The 18,855-nt window shown below is 46.9% G+C and overlaps 2 protein-coding genes and 1 non-coding gene across 9 annotated transcripts in view; all 3 read right to left on the minus strand.

Annotated features, from left to right (window-relative positions):
* Window positions 1–282: 282 nt before the first annotated feature.
* Window positions 283–11,077, minus strand: LOC141954278 (uncharacterized). 3 transcript variants are annotated; one of them, XM_074893625.1, is made up of 9 exons: window positions 10,943–11,077; window positions 10,721–10,859; window positions 8,425–8,612; window positions 6,939–7,105; window positions 5,986–6,059; window positions 5,556–5,643; window positions 4,769–4,875; window positions 2,861–2,931; window positions 283–1,631 (listed from the first exon to the last, which is right to left on the minus strand). In XM_074893625.1, the coding sequence occupies exons 4-9, from the start codon at window positions 6,970–6,972 to the stop codon at window positions 1,388–1,390; spliced, it is 618 nt and encodes a 205-aa protein (XP_074749726.1). In that variant the 5' UTR covers window positions 6,973–7,105; window positions 8,425–8,612; window positions 10,721–10,859; window positions 10,943–11,077; the 3' UTR covers window positions 283–1,387. The 3 variants fall into 3 exon arrangements, with proteins under 3 accessions (XP_074749726.1, XP_074749727.1, XP_074749728.1); XM_074893626.1 differs by having other exon boundaries at window positions 4,769–4,878; window positions 5,559–5,643; window positions 10,721–11,066; XM_074893627.1 differs by lacking the exons at window positions 10,721–10,859; window positions 10,943–11,077 and adding an exon at window positions 9,445–9,499.
* Window positions 11,078–11,748: 671 nt separating this feature from the next.
* Window positions 11,749–11,820, minus strand: TRNAW-CCA (transfer RNA tryptophan (anticodon CCA)). Its single transcript has one exon. It is a non-coding gene; the product is annotated as a tRNA-Trp (tRNA).
* A 1,469-nt stretch (window positions 11,821–13,289) lies between these two features.
* Window positions 13,290–18,855, minus strand: part of BLACAT1 (BLACAT1 overlapping LEMD1 locus) — a 35,322-nt gene continuing 29,756 nt past the window's right edge. For all 5 annotated transcript variants that reach the window (XM_074893802.1, XM_074893803.1, XM_074893801.1 and 2 more), the window contains exon 4: window positions 13,290–15,602. The gene's annotated coding sequence lies outside the window, so the exon portion shown is untranslated. The remainder of the gene's footprint in view (window positions 15,603–18,855) is intronic.

An 18,855-nucleotide genomic window follows, 5' to 3' on the forward strand; every position in this document is an offset into this window, starting at 1 on the left:
AAGCCTCCAAGTGTGAAGTAGAACTGACAGGGTCTATCAGTTACTTAACAGGGAAGCGATGGTATTTACGTAGCAATTTGGAGCAGCTAAAAATTATTTTCCTATGAATGCAACATCAAGCAAAGACATAGCACATTCCAGCTTCCATCGCACTTGCTAAACTGGAAAATGAGCTTCAAAAAGCAGGAAACATTTGAGAAGAGAGAGCTAACACCACACCTTGGTGGAAAGCCAGATGCCTTAATTCCACTTACTTAGACTGTTACAGGAGTCAAACTCCCCTTTTTCATTTACCATTTATTCTACTTAGAAAACAAGGTAACCTCTTACCTTACATTAAACCCATCCCCAAGAGATAAGGTAAAGATTACAAAGTGCATACATCCCAGAGATGAAGCAAAATATCTTAGAAGTTTTAAGGAAACCATTCAGTATCTCATACCACTAGCTTACTCTGTTATGACTTACACAGGGAGGATTTTCCTCTTAAACCAAACAGTGTCAAATCTAAGGATATGGTTATTTTCTTTCTTGGCAAAGCTGGTACAGACAACAGGAATAAAACTGCAGGTTTTTAAATCAAATTCCTTTAGCGATTTTAGGGTGCTGCAGTGCTTTTTTTCAGATTACGTGCCGGGCTCAAAGTTCTGCATTTCTCCTGGGAAAGATACTGAAGGGCCTCGGCTCAATCTTAACCTGTAAGTCATTTAAATTTAAGTGGCATGATTTATGAGAACATTGCACACAAAATTAGGTCCTCTTCAGATGCAGCGTGGCAGGCCAACAATGGGAGATCCTCACTCCGACCATTCCCCCCTTTTCAGTAACATTTACAGACTCGAAGAGGCAAGAACATTTTTCCAGAAGTGGTTAAGATATAGTAACTCCTCCCTTGATCTGTCATTGCTTGTATTATGCTAGACCCATTACTCATCTTGCCAGATAGGCAAGCAATTTGTTCCCTCAATTTATGTCTGGTGTTTCTCAAAATACAAGATAACCAGAGCGCAGAGAAGCTGTAAATTCTCAACAGTGCAGTAATCCCAGCCACAGACAGCTTAGGAAAAAACAAGCCATGCAGAACTCCAACGCCTCCGAGCGAATAAACTCTAGCTGGGGCACAAATTGTGCAAACTTGGCTTCAGCAAAGGAGAAACAGTATAGCAAGTCCCATTTCCAAGAGTTAGGAGCTACTGTATACAGTGAACACCAGGCAGAGACAACTCACAGGCTGTTTTCACCCTCCTACTAGCCTTTTAATTCACTGCCTGAAGAGCTTGTTCACAAGTAGCAGGGAGAAAAATGTGCATTCTTCAGTTTCGCAGTCACCACTACACACTGCTTATGTCATCAGGACAGTGCTTTTATTTTCTTCCCAGGATGAGGCTTACGAGCAGACCACTTGTATTAGCCTGTTAATTACATGCACAAAGATCACAAACACAAAGATGGCAAACATCACAATCCTCACAGGCGTGGGTATCAGACTTTGAGTGGTCTCTTCCTGGGCTATTTCTGCTTGGTTCTTCCCGTTTTCCAGCATCAATGTCTCTTTTACCACTTCAGCTGTCTTCATATTCTTCTGAGCTGGTGGCTGCCTCTTCTCTTTCTTTGGCCTTTTCCTGCTGGATCTATGAGGGAAAATAAAAAGTTGTTTCGGGTAACCTGAAATCACACTGACCTTACAGAGGGAACATCTGTCATCTTTTAGAAATAGAAACCTACTATTAAGTGAGAACAGAATCTTGCAATTAGGGCAGAGTAAAACAAAAATTAAACAAAACAAAAAACCAAACACAAACCAAATCTTCTGGTTATAAAACAACAATCTCCTGAAATTAACCCCAGCACCACCTTCGTGCAGCTGGCACAGAGGGATAACCCAGTGCTGTTCAACCCAATACTGGACACCTCCTGTGCCTGGGGAAAGGAAAGGATATAGCATGCAAGGAATTACAAAATTGGCATTCTGGGACATGCTGCTATCTGCTGCTGCAGAACTGATAGCAAAGTAGCACTAGACATACACTTTTCTGGGTAGTCTCTAGCTGAAGCAAGACCTACAGGTCAGGACCCCTTTTGATTCGTGTATTCCCATGCAAGAAAGAAAACAAACCCCAAACTTTCATGATTTTCTAACAGCAGCAGGAAACAGTCTCCCAGGGTTCACTCTTCTGTCCATGTAAAACTCTGAAGAATGGGAGTGTATTTTTACAAAGCTGTAAAAAGGAGCTCAAACCTGAAAGAGACTCTACGGAGTCTGTGGAGACTACTCTGATTTCAGTATCTATGCAGGAAATTGTAAAAAGGCCACCTCCACTTACACCCTACCTGAAGTTCATCCATTAAAGGAAGCGGCCCTCTTCCCCTGCACCACTCGTTGGTATCTCACTTCAACATGCCCTTGAAACAGGTTTATTGAAACGGTATCTCAGCAGCCAGACAACACCTTTATAGGAAACCAGGTTTCCTGAGCATCAGAAAGTGCCGTTACGACTCTGCACAACCACACAAGTGTTGGTTTTGCTGGGCTGCGGGGAAGGGCAGGTGGTGCAGGATGGTCTGGCAGATTCCGTAGTGCAATGCAGTTTCTTTGCAGTTATAATCATGTGGCAATGGGCTCAGAGGAATCCCAGGTGAAACTCAAATGTTGCACTTAAGGCACTCTTTAGAAAGTCTTTTTTATCTAGTTCCAGAAATTTCTCCGCTAAAGCTTTCTTTTCTAAGCAAGAATTTCCATAAATGCTTTCAAAGATGTGAATCTGCAGATAACCATGAGGGAACTTCTCCAAAATAGGAAACCAAGCCAAAGGAATGGTGGTTGATCACAAGAGGAAGAGACAGGTTAAATGCACAGTACCCGATTCCTCCGGGAGACAAAGTTTCACCTTGGTCATCTTCATGAGTTCCATCACTAGATGTTCCACTCACCTGATTAAAAAAAAGAAAGTACGGTGAGAAATTCGATGAGCTTAATGCGTAAGATTTTCATTTCTAGAAAGCACAGAATCACAGAATCATCTAGGTTGGAAAGGACCTTGAAGATCATCTAGTCCAACCGTTAACGTAGCATTGGCAGTTTCCAACTACACCAGATCCCTCAGCGCTGGGTCAACCCTACTCTTAAACACCTCCAGGGATGGGGACTCCACCACCTCCCTGGGCAGCCCATTCCAACACCTAACAACCCCTTCTGGAAAGAAATACTTCCTAATATCCAGTCCAAACCTTCCCTGGCGCAACTTGAGGCCATTACCTCTTGTCTTATCACTCATTACTTGGTTAAAGAGGCTCATCCCCAGCTCTCTGCAACCTCCTTTCAGGCAGTTGTAGAGGGCAATGAATTCTCCCCTCAGCCTCCTCTTCTCCAGACTAAACAACCCCAGTTCCCTCAGCCGCTCCTCATACGACATGTGCTCCAGACCCTTCACCAGCTTCGTTGCCCTTCTCTGGACAAAAGCAAAGCCACCAAACAAGCTGCAGATTACTAGAGCAAGGCCACCTTAATTTCAAGGGGGAGGATGCTTCATCTTTTGAGGTCCTGGTGTTATCAGAACAAGACTAATGAGGAAGAGTGAACGCATGTCAACGATCACAGGAGTCTAATAGGGATGGTGCCCAGACATGAGAAACACCATGTTACTGCTTGATGAGAAGCGATTCAGTGAATGGAAGCTGCCTTGAAATAATCTCATTTAAAGTAGATTGTTCTTCTGCAGGTAGCAAAGAAAATAAACCTTTGGGAAGTACTTAAAATCACCAAGAGATTAAGTTAAAATAAAGGCTGGTTGCTGGCAGTCTACTTTGTCTAACATGGACGCCTCTGGAATATTAATTGGTATCAGTATATCCTTGTACTCTTGTCCACCATTTTCTCATCCTGCTGGAAAAATAAATACTACTTTAAACTGATTTACTGCACAAGTCATTGAGTAATACACAATAAACAGTATTTTGCCTCCGGACACATCATCTAATCACAGAAGCTCAACAAACTCATCTGCATTGCAAGGAAAACGGTGCTATAACCAACATCCCTGTTACATTAATGCTCCAAGGGCTCCCTCAGGGCTCGAGTCCCATTGTGCTGGGTGCCACCAAGAGGCAGAAATCTGGTGCCAAACAGACCAACGGCCATGCCCTGCCATGATTTAGCCACCATTTCATCTTTAACATTATGAAACAGGGTCCATTTCTAGGGCTGAAGCCAAAACTTTTCAACAGATTACTTACATCTAATATTACACATGCAAGTGCTCGGGCAAAAAGATCCACTCAGTCTCCCGTTTCAAGATGATCCATGGCTGAATTTTAAATGCTAAGTGGAATTTATCCTTCAAGTACATCAAAAAGTTCTCCTAAATATTCTCTTCAAAAGGGAACGTCATCTTCTTGAAGATAGCCATCTTCTAGGTTACAGCTATGCTGAGACAGAAGTGGAATGCCTCGAGGGGAACATCTGGCTACCCTGCCAGAATTCCTCTGGTATGAGCAAGCTCATTTGCTTAGAGTTGACTCAGGATCCTCACACTGCACTGTGAAGTGCATGCTAGATAAATTCAGATAAGATGGAAGATTTCTAAGCTTAAGACTGACTAAGAGACCAAGGATGTGCTTCTGGGCTGCTGTATCAGTAAGTGAAATAAGATTCCATGACTCACTGTATCATTTGGATGGGGCACTAGTCGGAGGGCTGTGCCTTGGAAGTCTTTTGTGCCCAGAGGAAGTGCAGACAGCTGACTATAGTAAACTCAAAATGCCATAATACCTTTTTCCTGCAAACAGCCTTGAAACCGCCGTGGGGTCTGCTGCCAGCTGATCTCCCCCGTCCCTGCATCTGGTCCATCGGCAATTCATCCTCCGGCAATATTTGTCCTACCTGTTAATATTTCAAGTCAGGCTCATTAATGCAGGCTGTGGGCATGTAATTAAAACCTCTCATCGTGAGTTACCACAAAGTCCTGAATGCCATACAACACAGACCATGTTCTCGTTATTCATACTGATTTAAACAAGAAACTTCTTACAATCTTTCCACCTGACAAGTCTACACATACAGTTACAATGCAAAGTGGATTTAAACATATGTAACTAAAAGCCTGAGATAAATTACATTCTGTAAGTGAGAAGCAATCCTCAAGATAGCTTGTACTTTATCACCAATTAGTCATCTGAGATGTACCCGATTCTAAATTAGCAATCCTTTATCTAATTCTTTTATGTTTAAAAATCAAATATATGTGAGAGGGAGATGACCCACCATAAAATGGCACCAATTTTCATTTCTGTTAGTCACTAGTTTCACAATTATTCTTATGAACATATCTAGTACACGTTGAAAGCTACTAGATCGTCCAAATAGACGAAGTACAACTAAACTGTTTAATGTTCCATTGACACAAATTTAACCTGGCTTCCTTTAATAGTCATTGCTACAAAGTCAGAATTCGGAGACAGCAAAACAGTGATAGAAGTCCAATTTAAATTCATTTCTAGATTTAGGGATTGCTAGATGCAAAGACATAACAAAATTAATGTGTTACAGGTACAGATACTTCCCTTTGCTATTATCTCAGCACAGCTGTAATCTGCATCAGGCAAGAGAAGCTTCACACGATATTCAGACACTTCCCGGTGTGAAGACTATAAACAAAAGAGAGAGCAGCAAGATGGACTGAGGAAACACCAAAGACTTTCACTACGGTATTAAAGGTCAATGTATTTTCCAACAGCACAATGAGAAATTACTTCTTCAGTGAAATAGCTACAGAAGAACTGCGAGTTTAACAAACATTCACTCCTCTTACAAAAGAAAGCTCAAGAAAGTGGAAGGCAGGCCAGAGAAGGATGCTATAATTAACTGATTGGAGGTAATTGCTGCATTTGTCATGAGCTAATACAAAGAACATCAGTTTATATCAACTTGCAATTTCCGTCATTTAGCTGTAGATACATAAAATATTCATGCATTAGTAGATTACTTACTTCAGTATAGCCAGAGGCATAGGCTGCTGTCACTTTGAAGTCTTTTGTTTCAAAGGTTACTCCAGTACTTCTGTCTGAATGAGGAGAAAGGGGTAAAAAGGGCCTTAAAATACAAGCGATAAGCCTGAAATATCTGTACCAGGTTGCACAATACGATACTTTAAAAAAAGCTACAGTTCAGGCCATCTTTACAAATCACATCGCTTAATTATCCTCCTGTGCATTCACTGGAGCATTCTCTGTGCTTCCAGATGTGGTTTGTGTGCATGCTGAAATGGCTTGCCATCAGCCCAGCAGCATCCAGGCACCTACGCAACATGGTTCTAGAAACAGAGGGTCTGCAAACAAAGGCAGCGGCGAGAAGCAGAGCTGAGTATCAAAACGCAACGCGTTTGAGTCTCTAAGCTAGAGTAAAGAAGTGGTTAAGAGCCCATTCATCTGTTGGGGATCACATACCAAAAACAAGTGAACAGTCACTTATCCAGCCCCACAGCTCAGCACAGTAGAACCAGTAAATAATCTTTTCCTTTAAATCATTTTCAATCACTATACAAAGAAGCTGTGTTTGAACCAGCTCTGCTTTTGTTATGACAGCTGCTATACTGTCAGATTAGTCCAATGCACAGCTGTTGGCTTAGTGTTTTTTCAAAACATGTCTAAACCGCTCAGGATTTTGGAACTTTTTTTAAACAGCAACAGAAATCACCCCACCAAGCTAATTGCTTAAACAAAGCTGGATATTCATTACAGTCTGTAGAATAAATGGGAAGTTTGGCTTCATCTTTGAAGAGAACTTCAAAGGACATTGCAATAAAGGAAAGGTGGGGGCAAAACAGCTTTTAGTACTAAGGAACTCCCCAAAAGGCTTTTTGAGATTAAAACACAGAATGTTCTACTTGAGTAAAAAGAGTAAAAATCCCTTTCAGCTCAGATTTTTTGGAATATTACAAGACCTCTGAAATGGTTCCCCCACTTCATTCTCTTCATTCCGCTTCCTTTATCTGTTCATCCAGAGTGGTTCTGCAGCAGGATTTGATTTTCTCTCCACACGATTCCCTGCCGGAGCCTTCATTTAGTTTATGCTTTCAGTGCTGAAGATATTGCGTTCAGACATGTCAGTCTAAAAGAAGCATATACATACAGATTAAGTACAGTCAAGTAATGCTACCTAACTAAAAAGTAGATTGCCTACGTTTATTTGACATATCAAAAAGAGGGAAGAGGCATGTAAAATCCACAAATCCAAGATCAGCTGTTAGGGCTGTAGGAATACAATAGGTTATTTTCAGCAATGCTCCCGCAGCACATTTCCATATATATTACACAGACTAAATGAATCATTTGTAGCGCAGAAATATTGTGCACGACTGCATGCAACAGCTGCTCCTTCATGCGTTGGTCTCTAGTGACCTGGCTTTGATTATAACATTTGCCATCCTGATTAGGGGGGGGAATAAAAAACTCCAGAGATCAGAGACTGTTTAAGGAGCAAAGTTGCCTAAAGCCACACCTCATTTGCTTCCCCTTAAAAGGAAAGAGCCTTCAGATGTGCTCTTTAATGCCTTTCTAGATTGTTTTCTGGAACAATACTCTTTCCTCACTCTGCACTAGTGAGTAAAGCAATTGGGACAAGATAAAATGAAAGGACCTCAGCGACATTCAGAGTCTTTGTTTCTATTTCTGCGTGGCTAGTGAGTGGCAGGTACCTGTCTCAAAGGACACAAAATCCAAGTCACGGGTAGAGACAAACATCACTAGCAAATACTCAGATGAACGGTGGTTTAGAAAGATGAGGTTTTATACAAACAAAGCCCCTTGAGATCAGCACTGCCTTCATTAGGGCCTCGCCAAGTATTGGAGATTTTCCCATTTAATTTCTCAACATCTCCTAATGAAAGTCTGCAGGAAGCCTCAGGAGCAGCCCAGGAAAGGCCGGCAGGCGAGTCCGCATCACAGCGGCGAAGCTGTTCACCCCCAGCACTGGCTCAGGGACCTTGATTTATAATCAGCCGACAAAATATGGGAGGAAAGAAGAAAGATGGGCACTGCCCCCCACAGATCACGGCGGGAACAGACAACGTAGATTCCAGGAGATCGTGTCACAGTCCATACTTACCTTCCCATTTCATTTCTCTCTGGTAAGACTAAAGAGAAATAAAAATCGCGTAAGACAGTACATTTGACTTCCACAAAAAGTTCTGTCCCACTGGTGTCATTCTTTCACAAAATATTTAGATTCTACCAAGCTTAGTCACATAACCACTCTCTAACAGCCCACTTCAGCTCCAAGTGGTCACGACTTTGCCCTGGCCAGTGGGGAAAGTCCATGGCCACCGCTGCAGCTCTGCTGGCCCACAGACCTCAGCTGTGCCCACACCCGCCCAGAGGGGAAATTTATCCAAAATAAGAAGTTCCAGTATTTCAGAGGAAACCACTTACCTCCTCACGGGATCAGCTGGAGTCCTGATGGCTGCTTAAAGAAGTGAGGGAGGGGGCTGGAAGGGTGTCCTTTCCCTTACCCCGTTGTTCCGTGTTAGCAACCACTCTGTGATGTCATAACTTCCCATGACAGCTGGTAGTGAAGTCAATTGGAAAGAAATTTCACTTAGATGGAGAAAATCCTTCTCCTGGAAGAGTAAAAAGTTGGAAGTGTAGCTTTTATATTTAAGCTCATGTGATTCTGATGACATTTCATAAAATTTAAGCAAGTTTATCCAAGAAAAAGCTAATCCTTGTCTTTTTTGGGAGCAAAATTGGAAAGATACAACCAGTAATTTCTGGAAGAAGTGCAAGTTGATGTATCCATAGGCAAAACTGACATAAGTGCTAGTATTTTTTTGTTTGGGCTTTGGTTTTTTTCAAGGACAAAAGGAAAAACTGTCTTGCAGAAGGAGGAGAGGTAAACCTGTGTGACACCACAAGGAAACTGGAACATGAGCTGGTTCCTGAGCTGCAGCTACCAGGATCCCCTGCCTGGCCAGCAAGGGCAGGGGGACACGGGAGAGCATCAAAAATAATTTAAAAAGGGGGATTTATTAAGATGGCAAGGTGAAGGGAGGTGAGAATGTAGAGTAGAACAGGATGACTGTAAAGAAATTCTTTCGGATTGATTACAAAGAGTCTTTCCAAAAAAAAAAAAAAAAAAAAAAAAAAAAGACAGACCCTATGCTTAAAACCTTTAAGGAACAAAATTGATTCCTGACGATCACATGAGAGGAAAGATGTTTGCACCATCATACCGTCAACTGATGGAGTAAAATCACAGCAGTGCTGTATACCTATTCAATTTAAAACATTAAAAGAGAGGAAATAGAGCATGGAAAGCTCTTCTGAAGCACTGATACTCCCTCAGCTGTGTAGTACCCAAGCTCGCTAGAGCTAGCTCGTATTAGAACAGATTTAAGTGAGGAAATACTAGGAAGAGATACTTTCTGCAGAATTCATTAGAGGTATTTTTACCCTGAAACAGGCAGATGTAATTTCTAAAGAGAAAAAAGCATTTACTAAGCACTTGGCATTAAAAAGTACATGCACACAGAAGCCTTTTCATTGCAATTACATTTTTAAATACTGAGTAGTTACTCTAACTTCCATTTTCCATTGTATTAAGACATCCTGTTCACTCAGCTTTGAACACTTCAGTGAAGACCTTGACCAAAGGCACAGCAGCTCCAGGACATGTTCCTTGTTTCACAAACACATGCGTGAAATATGCAAACAAGACCCAGGTATTTTGGTATCACATTTGGTATTTAGATCAAAACAAACGTTAGTCATCAAGCCATGAGTGATATCTTCCTCAGGAAATTCTCATTAAACGACTGTCTTTTGAAAAAAGCCGTTGTCCCATCAAAGGAAAAAACATTTAACAGCAACCTGAAGGGCTTTTTAGAAAAAAAAAAAAAATTAACTATTAAATAGTAACAGAACACTGAAAAGAGAAAAGACAAATACTCAAATTCTACAAGTTATCCTTTTAAGGAGTTCTAGTCACTTGAAGTCCATCCATCCCTTCCCACAGCAGTTAAATCCCAAACCAATTACACGTGTTTTAATTAGTAGCCACATAGCAAACACATGCAATATATTTATTCAAGCTTCCAGAGCAAGGTTTAAACATATCCTGCTGTCACCTTAGGAACAGCTTCAATATCACACATTTCAGAGAGCACATCACTGTGGATATATACTTCCAGATATGAGGTATTCTTCGCCCAGCTGTTTTTCCTTAATTAAACTTCTATCAGTGAAGGCAGTGCAGGGCAATAAAGACTCAATTTCTATTTCTTTTAGTCCAGTGCTATTTTTCAACATAAAGGTAATCTTTGTGGCAACAGAAGCTCAAAGCATCATTCCTATGTGCTATTATAAAGCAATGAAGTTCAAAAGAGCAGCTAGTCAAGACAAAAGCCATTTTAATGGAAAGAGATCAAGACTACAGGAACCCAGGTGTACACAACCCATCATCTGCTGAACAGGTTAAAGCAGTTAAAGTTAATGACCACTTAGAAGATTTACCCATCCTCCAGATTAGACTTTGCCTTTATTGTTCCTTCCAAATGTAAAAGAGTTTAAAATAACAAAGTGCATGTCTGAGTCAAAGCTAGAGCTACTTCTACTGTTCTAAAGGCAGGAAAGAAGTTATGTATGGAGCAGTGTGTGTTACATTTCACTCCAAGCAGACCTCATTCAGCTACTGCTGGGGTTTCTTAGCAAAAAGAAAGGCACCACTTACCTCACGTAGCATCACAGGAGACAAGCATCAGCACCCAGGATTGTTTAGAAGCTGTGCTCCGGTTACTGGCGGTTCAGGTCTGTTTATCCTCTCAAAGCCTGTCGCCAAAGTTCCCACCGAGTTGGTACAACGCAAGCGCCTAAAGACAGAAACATTTCTAAAAGATTACTTACACGGGCAAGAGGATCCCAGCAGATGCCGTCTCCCCGGATCACTCCTCACCCACACACGTGGTACTCCAGCATCCCCCGGGACCCAATATCACTTTGGGGTCACATCTGTGTACGATCAGTATATTGAAAAGACTGGGTGCTTCCCAATGGCATCAGCGCACTTGAACTCCACCAACTTTGAAAAATTATTCCTTGAGCGTAGCGCCTGCACTTAGAAAAAATATCGTAGTGAAATACTCTGTCACCCAAAGTTGCTTTAGTTATGCCCCTAACAGCAGACTTAGGTCACTTCTACTGTTCACCCCCAGTATCCGGAGTTATTTTATGTTGCTAATTCCTTTGCTACGTTTTACAAAGAGCACGCACTGTTAAGTTACCCAAACGGGCAAAGCAACCACCTCCTGTTTGCAATCAGTTGGACACCAAGGTGCCGCTGCCCTGCGGCATAGGAGGTCGCTGGGGGAACCCCACACCCACAGCACCCCCAAACCCTCCCGAGGCCGTGCCGCTGCCTCTCCCAGCGCTCTGCCTCCCTCTCCCACCCCGGCTGAAGCACCCGCTCAGTTGAAGCGGGGTGAAGCACACCCGTGTTTCTGTTCTGTGAATTCTAGGTCTGCCAGGCCCCTGCGCTGGGCTGTGGCACCCCGGGAGGTCACTGGGGCGCCTCAACCCCCCCCCCCCACCCCGCAGAGCAAGAATTAGAGGCGAGGAGGGGCCGCCAGGCCTTGCCCCTCACTGCCACCTCCCTTCGCCCCCGAGCCTGTAGCTCCACCACCCCGACACCCCGCAGCTTCCCCGGCCGGTGCCCTCCGGGGTCGCCCCGCTCGCCGCAAAAGGGAACCCCGAAGGGAGCCGTGACCCCGACGTGATTCGAACACGCAGCCTTCTGATCTGGAGTCAGACGCGCTACCGTTGCGCCACGAGGTCTCGGCAGTGCCAGTCCCGGCCTGCCTGCAAGAGCCTGCGCGCCGCCCCGCGCATGCGCGGCCCGACGGATCTCTCCGCACCGCCTCGCGGGCCGCTCCGCGCAGCCTCAGCGAGCCCCGACGGGTCGCCCGGGGCTCTTAGGCCGCCCCGGGGCTCCCCCCGGCCCGGTGCCGGTAGCGGCGGAGCAGGCCGCAGCGCCTCACGCCAGGCCGCCTAACGGCTTTCGAGTCGCCCGCCGGCCTCGGTCGGCCACGCCCCGCCGTGGGTTGTACCACCGCCGGGGGGGGGTTGCCCCGCGCCACCTGGCAGAGCCCACCTGAGTCCGTCCCTGCCGCGGTCCCGGCGAGGGACCCCCCCATCCCACCCCCTTTGGTCTGTCCCAGCCCCGGCACCCCCAGATTTAAAGGGCCCCAGCCCCGGGAGAGGCCGCGCGGCTGTCCTCAGCTGGAGCTCTGCCTGTAGCCGTAAAGTGGTGTATATCCCAGAATCCCGGAATCCTCTCGGTTGGAAAAGCCCTTGAAGATCCTCCAGTCCAACCATGAACCTCACCATGACCGTTCCCAACTCCACCAGATCCCTCAGCGCTGGGTCAACCCGACTCTTCAACCCCTCCAGGGATGGGGACTCCCCCCCTGCCCTGGGCAGCCCATTCCAACGCCCAACAACCCCTTCTGCAAAGAAATCCTTCCTAAGAGCCAGTCTGACCCTGCCCTGGCGCAGCTTGAGGCCATTCCCTCTTGTCCTGGCGCTGGGTCCTTGGCTCAAGAGACTCATCCCCCCTCTCTGCACCCTCCTTTCAGGGAGTTGTAGAGGGCCATGAGGTCTCCCCTCAGCCTCCTCTTCTCCAGACTAAACCCCCCCAGTTCCCTCAGCCGCTCCCCATCAGACCTGTGCTCCAGACCCTGCACCAGCTCCGTTGCCCTTCTCTGGACACGCTCGAGTCATTCAATGGCCTTTTTGGAGTGAGGGGCCCAAAACTGAACCCACTCATCGAGGGGCGGCCTCGCCAGTGCCGAGCACAGGGGTGAGATCCCTTCCCTGTCCCTGCTGGCCACGCTATGGCTGACACAAGCCATGTATATGCTGCTCTTCCCCTGGACTATGGTTCTGCTGCCTCAGTCCCACGACCATCCCATATTCCAACGTGCATCTGTTAAAGTTCAAACAATTTTCACTGCCCTTATGAGTGTCACTTTTGTGTATATCCACGGTCACCGTGGGATTTGGGAACCCATCCCAACAGTCGCTTTATTAAATATTACTAGAGCTGTTACCACGGGATTTTACTGCAAATTCTGCTTTGCACCAGCCCCGTGTGCGTGTAAATGAGGGACTGCAGCGCGACTCTCTAGCTGTGTCCAGGGCTTGGGGAAGTCCATTTCCCAACCAAACCCACCTCCCCTTCTGCTCCCACCCCAGCTCAGGGCCTCAAGCAGCACACACAAAATTAAACCCATTTCTCAGAGGGGTATCGTAAAGCCGGTTTATTACAGCAGCTGCCGTAGCTGCTTCCCCGGGTGCTCGTACAGTCGGGCCAGGAAAGTGCTTGCTCCGAGTGCAGACGGAGGGATGTACAAACGACCCGCTAGAGCACACCGCTTCCGAAAGCAGGGCCTTGGCAGTCCCGAATATTAACCAGCAGGAGACAGATCAATAGGCAAGTCTCTCAGTGCAAACCGCAGTCATGATATGCATCTATAATTTATAGTACAATCTTGTAAACTGGATATGTTACAGCAGAAGCCATCGGGCTCGGTGTATTTACAGCTCCAGGATACCTGGCAAGCATTAAAAGGAAATGGTCTCCATCGTCTCCGCTTGGCAGAGGTTTGCTGATCCCTTCCCACGGTGCTCCCCGAGGACACGGCGCCCGCTGGGATGTTCCTGCACCCCCAGGAGCTGCCCCAGCGTCTGCCCAGTACCCCCGAGGAAGGCAGGGAGCAGCTGGGGAGATGCCCCGGTGGGTCAGATCCTGCCGCAGGGCTGCCGGGAAGGGGGAACATCCTGGGAGATGATGGGTGTTTTAAGAAAACCCTCCAGGAACATGATGCTCTGCCCCAGCTCCTTTCTGTCGTGCTGAGTTACCCGGCCAGCGTTGCTCGCTAGCATGTAGCCCAATAATTACTCAGACAAATGTGTTTTTCCATCTGACTTCAAAAGCCTTTGGCTGCGAGTCTTACTGATATCCCAGGAATGAAAGGCATTGTTGTGGGGCTGATTTATGCTTTAAGTACCACTGTGCTCTTACCCGCATTGATTGCATTTCCAAACACTGGTAATTTGTATTACAGGGTCTTTTGAAGAACCAGCTCAGAAAAGGAGGAAGCTTGTCATATACCAAAAACCCTGATCTCCAAACGTCTATAAAATCCATACTCTAAAAATTCTTATAAATATTTTCTCTAGTGTAGGAAATACTATAGGAAGAAATCTGCTCTGTGTGTAGATACGTGCGCTTATTTACAAATGCCACATTTATTTTCTCAAGCGTACAGTACTGTACGGGAGAGGACGCCTGCCTTGCCAGAGACGCTCATTTACCATCCGCCAGCACGCAAGGCTGACCTGCTCTTCTGTCTCTCCAAAGTAGAGAAAAAGTCATTTACTGGCATCATGAAAACAGACTAAAAATAGCTGGTTTCTATGGCTACTGGGGCTGGGAGACTCCTGAGGAACATGTCTGGGTAGGTCCCTTCATGATGAAATCCAGACAGTGGGATAAAAGAAAAGGACAATAAAAAGAGGTTTAATGCTTTGATCCTCGTTAGGCAGCATTAGGGAGCTGCTGCAAGGATGGTCCTGTGCCTTTCCCTCTGCTTGGTCCTTGCACACTTCTGCAAGGATCGATACAGGTTTATTAGGGTGGAATTTGGCAAATTTATTGGATCGAGCAAAATCCCAAAGCATTTAAGCAGGGCTTTGTTGAGTCAGGGCTTCCTTAGCGTGTGCCCGCTGTAAGCCTGTCTTTGCCTGCTTGTGCTTGTTGTTTATGTGCTTTTGCATAGGGATAGAGCTGAGACACACTTAGGAGACATCTGAGTGTTGGGGTCCGGTCCAAGCTCATTTCTGTGTAATTAATATTTTTGTAGACACCTCAGTATACAGACCGTCTCTCTGGATTTATACTGGCATAAAACAAAGGTTGAATTTGACCCGTATCTTTACACTTGTAATAAACTCCAGAGCAGTGATCAATCCGTGGTGGTTTAAGTCCACAAGTGCATCACTCGTGTGGTCCCCGCACGTTACAGGGGGACCGTGCAAAAAGTTACATTCAAGAAATACACTTTGTATTCCACTGACTTTTTTTTTTTTTTTTTGGCCCAAAGATAAATCCAAAGGTCCTCGCCAAGGACAGCACTGGGGCTGCAATCCCTGAATTCAGGAGGCTGTGCTGATGTGCAAAAATAGGAACAGAACAAGGTCAGCATTTTCCCAAAACAACGTGTGCTTCCCCGTGCCCACCTGGAGCTGCCTGAAACTGCCTGTACTTTGTCCTCAAAGTAACCTTCTGAAAAACGCGGTGTTTTGGGGCAGCCACGAAGAATGGTTGTGTTTTGAACTATGGGAAGACAGACGCACAGGGAGGCGAGCAGGCACAGGTTGGGAGGATCGAGCCTGACCGTGAACTGTGGATTTTATCAGGCTGCTGGAGATATTTCTCTGCGCAATCCCCCAGCGCTGGCTAACAGGAGGGCAGCGGGGCAGCGCGGGAATGTCGAGCAGCTGGAAGAAAACCTTGCCCATGTGAGGGAGAAAGGGTGGCTTTGACCAGGTGATTTCTGAAAAAAAAAAAAAAAATAAAGGCGTTTTTCTCTTGGTTACCACCTGGGATGCAGAAATTGCCCTGCCTGTAGCAAACACGGCACTCATCTTAAATCCAGTGTGCTACGTCAAGGCGATGCTCGCGGGGCGTTTGGGTGGCAGCCGTCTGTCCTGCTGCAGAGCGTCTGCCTTGGGACCGCCGGGGTTATTCCCTGGTCCTTTTTCACATCTCCAGTGAAACCTTTAAGAACGTGTTACAAGACAGGAGTTCAAGCTGCAGCTTTTTCTCTTGGCTTGCCTCCTACAATGTGTGCGCGTACCCTTCCAGCTCACTGCACAAACATTTCTTCATCTCAGATCAGCGCAGCACAAGCTCCCCTGGCAGCACCACCTCCGTCACCAGCCCGTCTGCCGATGGAGCCTGCGCCCCGCGCCCCCGCACACCCACGTTTTGGTCCCCATCCCGGCCATTGTCATGCAAATAAACATCTGTAGGCTCCCTCGCTCCTGAGTAAGCCAATATTTACAAAGGGGCTACACTGCCTATCTTGGAAGTGAGCCTGAGGCGATGCTTTGGTTATTTTGATCATTAAAACTGATTTTTCCTGACACTCCAGCACCAGCTCTAGACCCTGAACCCTTGGTACAGGCAGCTCCTTTTTTCAGACAATGTTACTTCTCCATCCCCAGGGCTGGTGCAGGGGTGTCACCACCAGCTTCACTCCAGCTCTTTGGCACTGGAGGAAAAGCTCAGGGCGCAGGGGAAGGGGCCGAGCCATGGTCCATCCCCCTCCCAGAGCCCCAGCGGGGACCCCGCCAGGGCAGCCTGCGGGGAGAGGAACTGCCTTCCTCCCTGCATCCCACCATCCGCTTCGAGGGAAGTTGGATGCTTTCCTTAGTGTAATAGGATTAAAGAAGGATTATTGCTGGTGGGAACAAATGCATCTTTCGGGAGCACAGCTCTCCTCTTCCTGAGGAGAGATGGAGGTGGAGGCTCTCTCCACAAACCCTGGGAACCCATGGTGCAGATAAGGCTCATGTTGTAATGGGGGATCTGCAGAAAGCCCAGCTGAACACGGAGCCAGATCTGCAACGGACAGGGCAAGTTGCATCTCGCACATTTTACTGCACCCTTTACTCCAAAGATGCCTGTGAGCAGCCAGGACACGGGAGATTTTTGCAGCCTCAGATTCAGTCTCACTGCTCAGCCATGGGGGCTCCCTGCGCCTCCCTTCCTCTTTCCAGAGGATGGAAAAGCCTCGGAAAAGCACTTGGAAACCACTGGATGGACAACTCCAGCTTATAGCTCGTTGCCACCGACATCAGTAAGATTTATGTACTACAGTATTGCTCAGGTGCAGTTGCTTCTGGAGTAGAGAAGCAAAAGTGGGGTGGAATAATCAAAGGCAGTGTGTCTGAACTTGGGAGGGCAAGAGGAAATCCTGAACAATAAGCAGACTCTTAGTTTATAAAAATGCCAGGGGTTGTGCAAACATGGGGGAAGAGAGAAAGAAAGACAGGGAAAGAGTGTTTGTACTGTGACAAGAGCTGTCAACTTCCCAGCCTTCGCAGTCTCAGAAGCATACGCTGCCCTATTAAAATGCAGCCACTGGAAAGAGAGAACAAAAAAAAAAAAAAGAAAAAAACATTTGCTTTTGCCCACTGCAAATTTGTCAGTGGAAGCTGGCTGGGCAACTCGGAGGGGCGAGCGGCGCGGGGCTCAGCTCTTGGCAGGTTTGCTACAGAAAAGCGCCAGGCTGGAGTCTGGTGGGAAACAATGTGCAGATGAAAGGACCTTCAGCCATAAATCTAGAGGTCAAGTCATTATGATGGGGGAATCAAAAAGCACCACAAGCCATTTATGAACACAATAGAGGTCAATCCAGGAGCAAACCATTTTGCTCGGAGCCATGGTGGAAAACATATTGTTGCTTTGAGAGCTACATCCATCCAGGGAGGTGGAAAGTTCTCTTTAAAAATAACTGTAGCTGGAGCGCTTTAACATTCATACTGCACTTGGTTCATTTATTGTGTTTTCAAACGCACATATAATGGAGGGGGGGGGGAGTGTCTGCCTGTCTCAATTGTACGTGCTACATTCATTAAACACCTGGCTTGGGGACCCCTCACTGGAGACAGGAATATTTGAGACACAGGGAAAAGCTGAGCAGAGCTGCCGCGCGCCCACGGGGTGTTTCCAGCAGAGCTCCCAGCTCATCCCAGACTGGCCAGGGGGACTCCCACCACACCTGGGAGCCCCTGAAGCACCAGCCCCATCTCCAGGGCTGCTCTAGGTGCAACGCCGAGCCTCCACCTAGACATGAAATCTCAGGGCGGCTGTTGGCTGTGCATCTTTAACTGCCAAACCGTGATGGATCTGTAATCCAAGAGGTTTAGCAGCAAAGGTTACACAGTAATGAACTGGGCCAACCCCCCTCAACCCCACCATAATAATTTAGCTTCTGTAAAGCCTGACTGAGCAAAGCTGCCCATGATTTACCCCAAACCTCTGGTTTTGATGGTCTCTCTGGAGCATGTGCCCGCTGCCTGAACAGCCCCAGCTCTCCGCACTGCGCTCACAAGGGTGATGCCTGCTCAGATCATCATTAGCAGGGACCCAGCTTGTGTCCCCCCATGAATGGGCCACCATCAACCAGGCCAAAACATGGGTGCATCCAGCCACCCTCAGTGCCTCAGCGAAGCAGCTCCTCTTGTGCTGCCTAAGTAAAAGGTTGATGCAGCCCCAGAGGTCCCAGAGGAGACATTACAGCCGGCACTAACCGCAGTGTTTTCCACCGATCTGTGCATGCCAGGCTGAAATCTGCTGAGCTCGACGGTGACAAATGACAGGGAAGCCGGACCGCTCTCCTGGCTGGCCCCTCGCAGGGCACCGCATGTGCCACTGTGTGCCCTCTCCAGTGCTGAAACCTGGAGCCCAGCTGGGAAATACCTGGCTGGGAACACTGCCCGGGGGCTGGATCCCACAGCTCACATCGTTTGGGCTTAAAAAGGGGAAAAAACAAAGTGCCCTGAGCCTCCCGACCCCGGGGTCTGAGACACAGAGACCACGCACAGTCTGTGCCCCCGTGCCCGGTCCTGGCTGGCTGCCACCTCCGAGCTGGCTCTGAGCAGAGCATCCCACACCAGTCAGCTGCTTCCCACCGCAGCCCGGACAACGGGCACCCAGCAGAGAGGATTTAAAGCTCCTCAGCTGCACCTCGTGTTATTGGTGCTCCTGGCCAGGCTCAGGTTTTTGTGCTAAATCCTTTG

This window comes from Strix uralensis, chromosome 24 (genome assembly GCF_047716275.1).
Source record: "Strix uralensis isolate ZFMK-TIS-50842 chromosome 24, bStrUra1, whole genome shotgun sequence".
Classification (NCBI taxonomy): Eukaryota; Metazoa; Chordata; class Aves; order Strigiformes; family Strigidae; genus Strix; species Strix uralensis.

Excerpts from the sequence above, each read along its gene's own strand:
- LOC141954278 (XM_074893625.1), bottom strand. The coding sequence starts at position 6,972 with ATGAAGAGAATGAAGTGGGGGAACCATTTCAGAG. Across the intron at positions 5,644-5,985 it reads ATGCCTCTGGCTATACTGAA|TCTTCACACCGGGAAGTGTC; the intron begins GTAAGTAATCTA and ends TTTTGTTTATAG. Across the intron at positions 2,932-4,768 it reads AGGCTGTTTGCAGGAAAAAG|GTGAGTGGAACATCTAGTGA; the intron begins GTATTATGGCAT and ends TTTTTTAATCAG.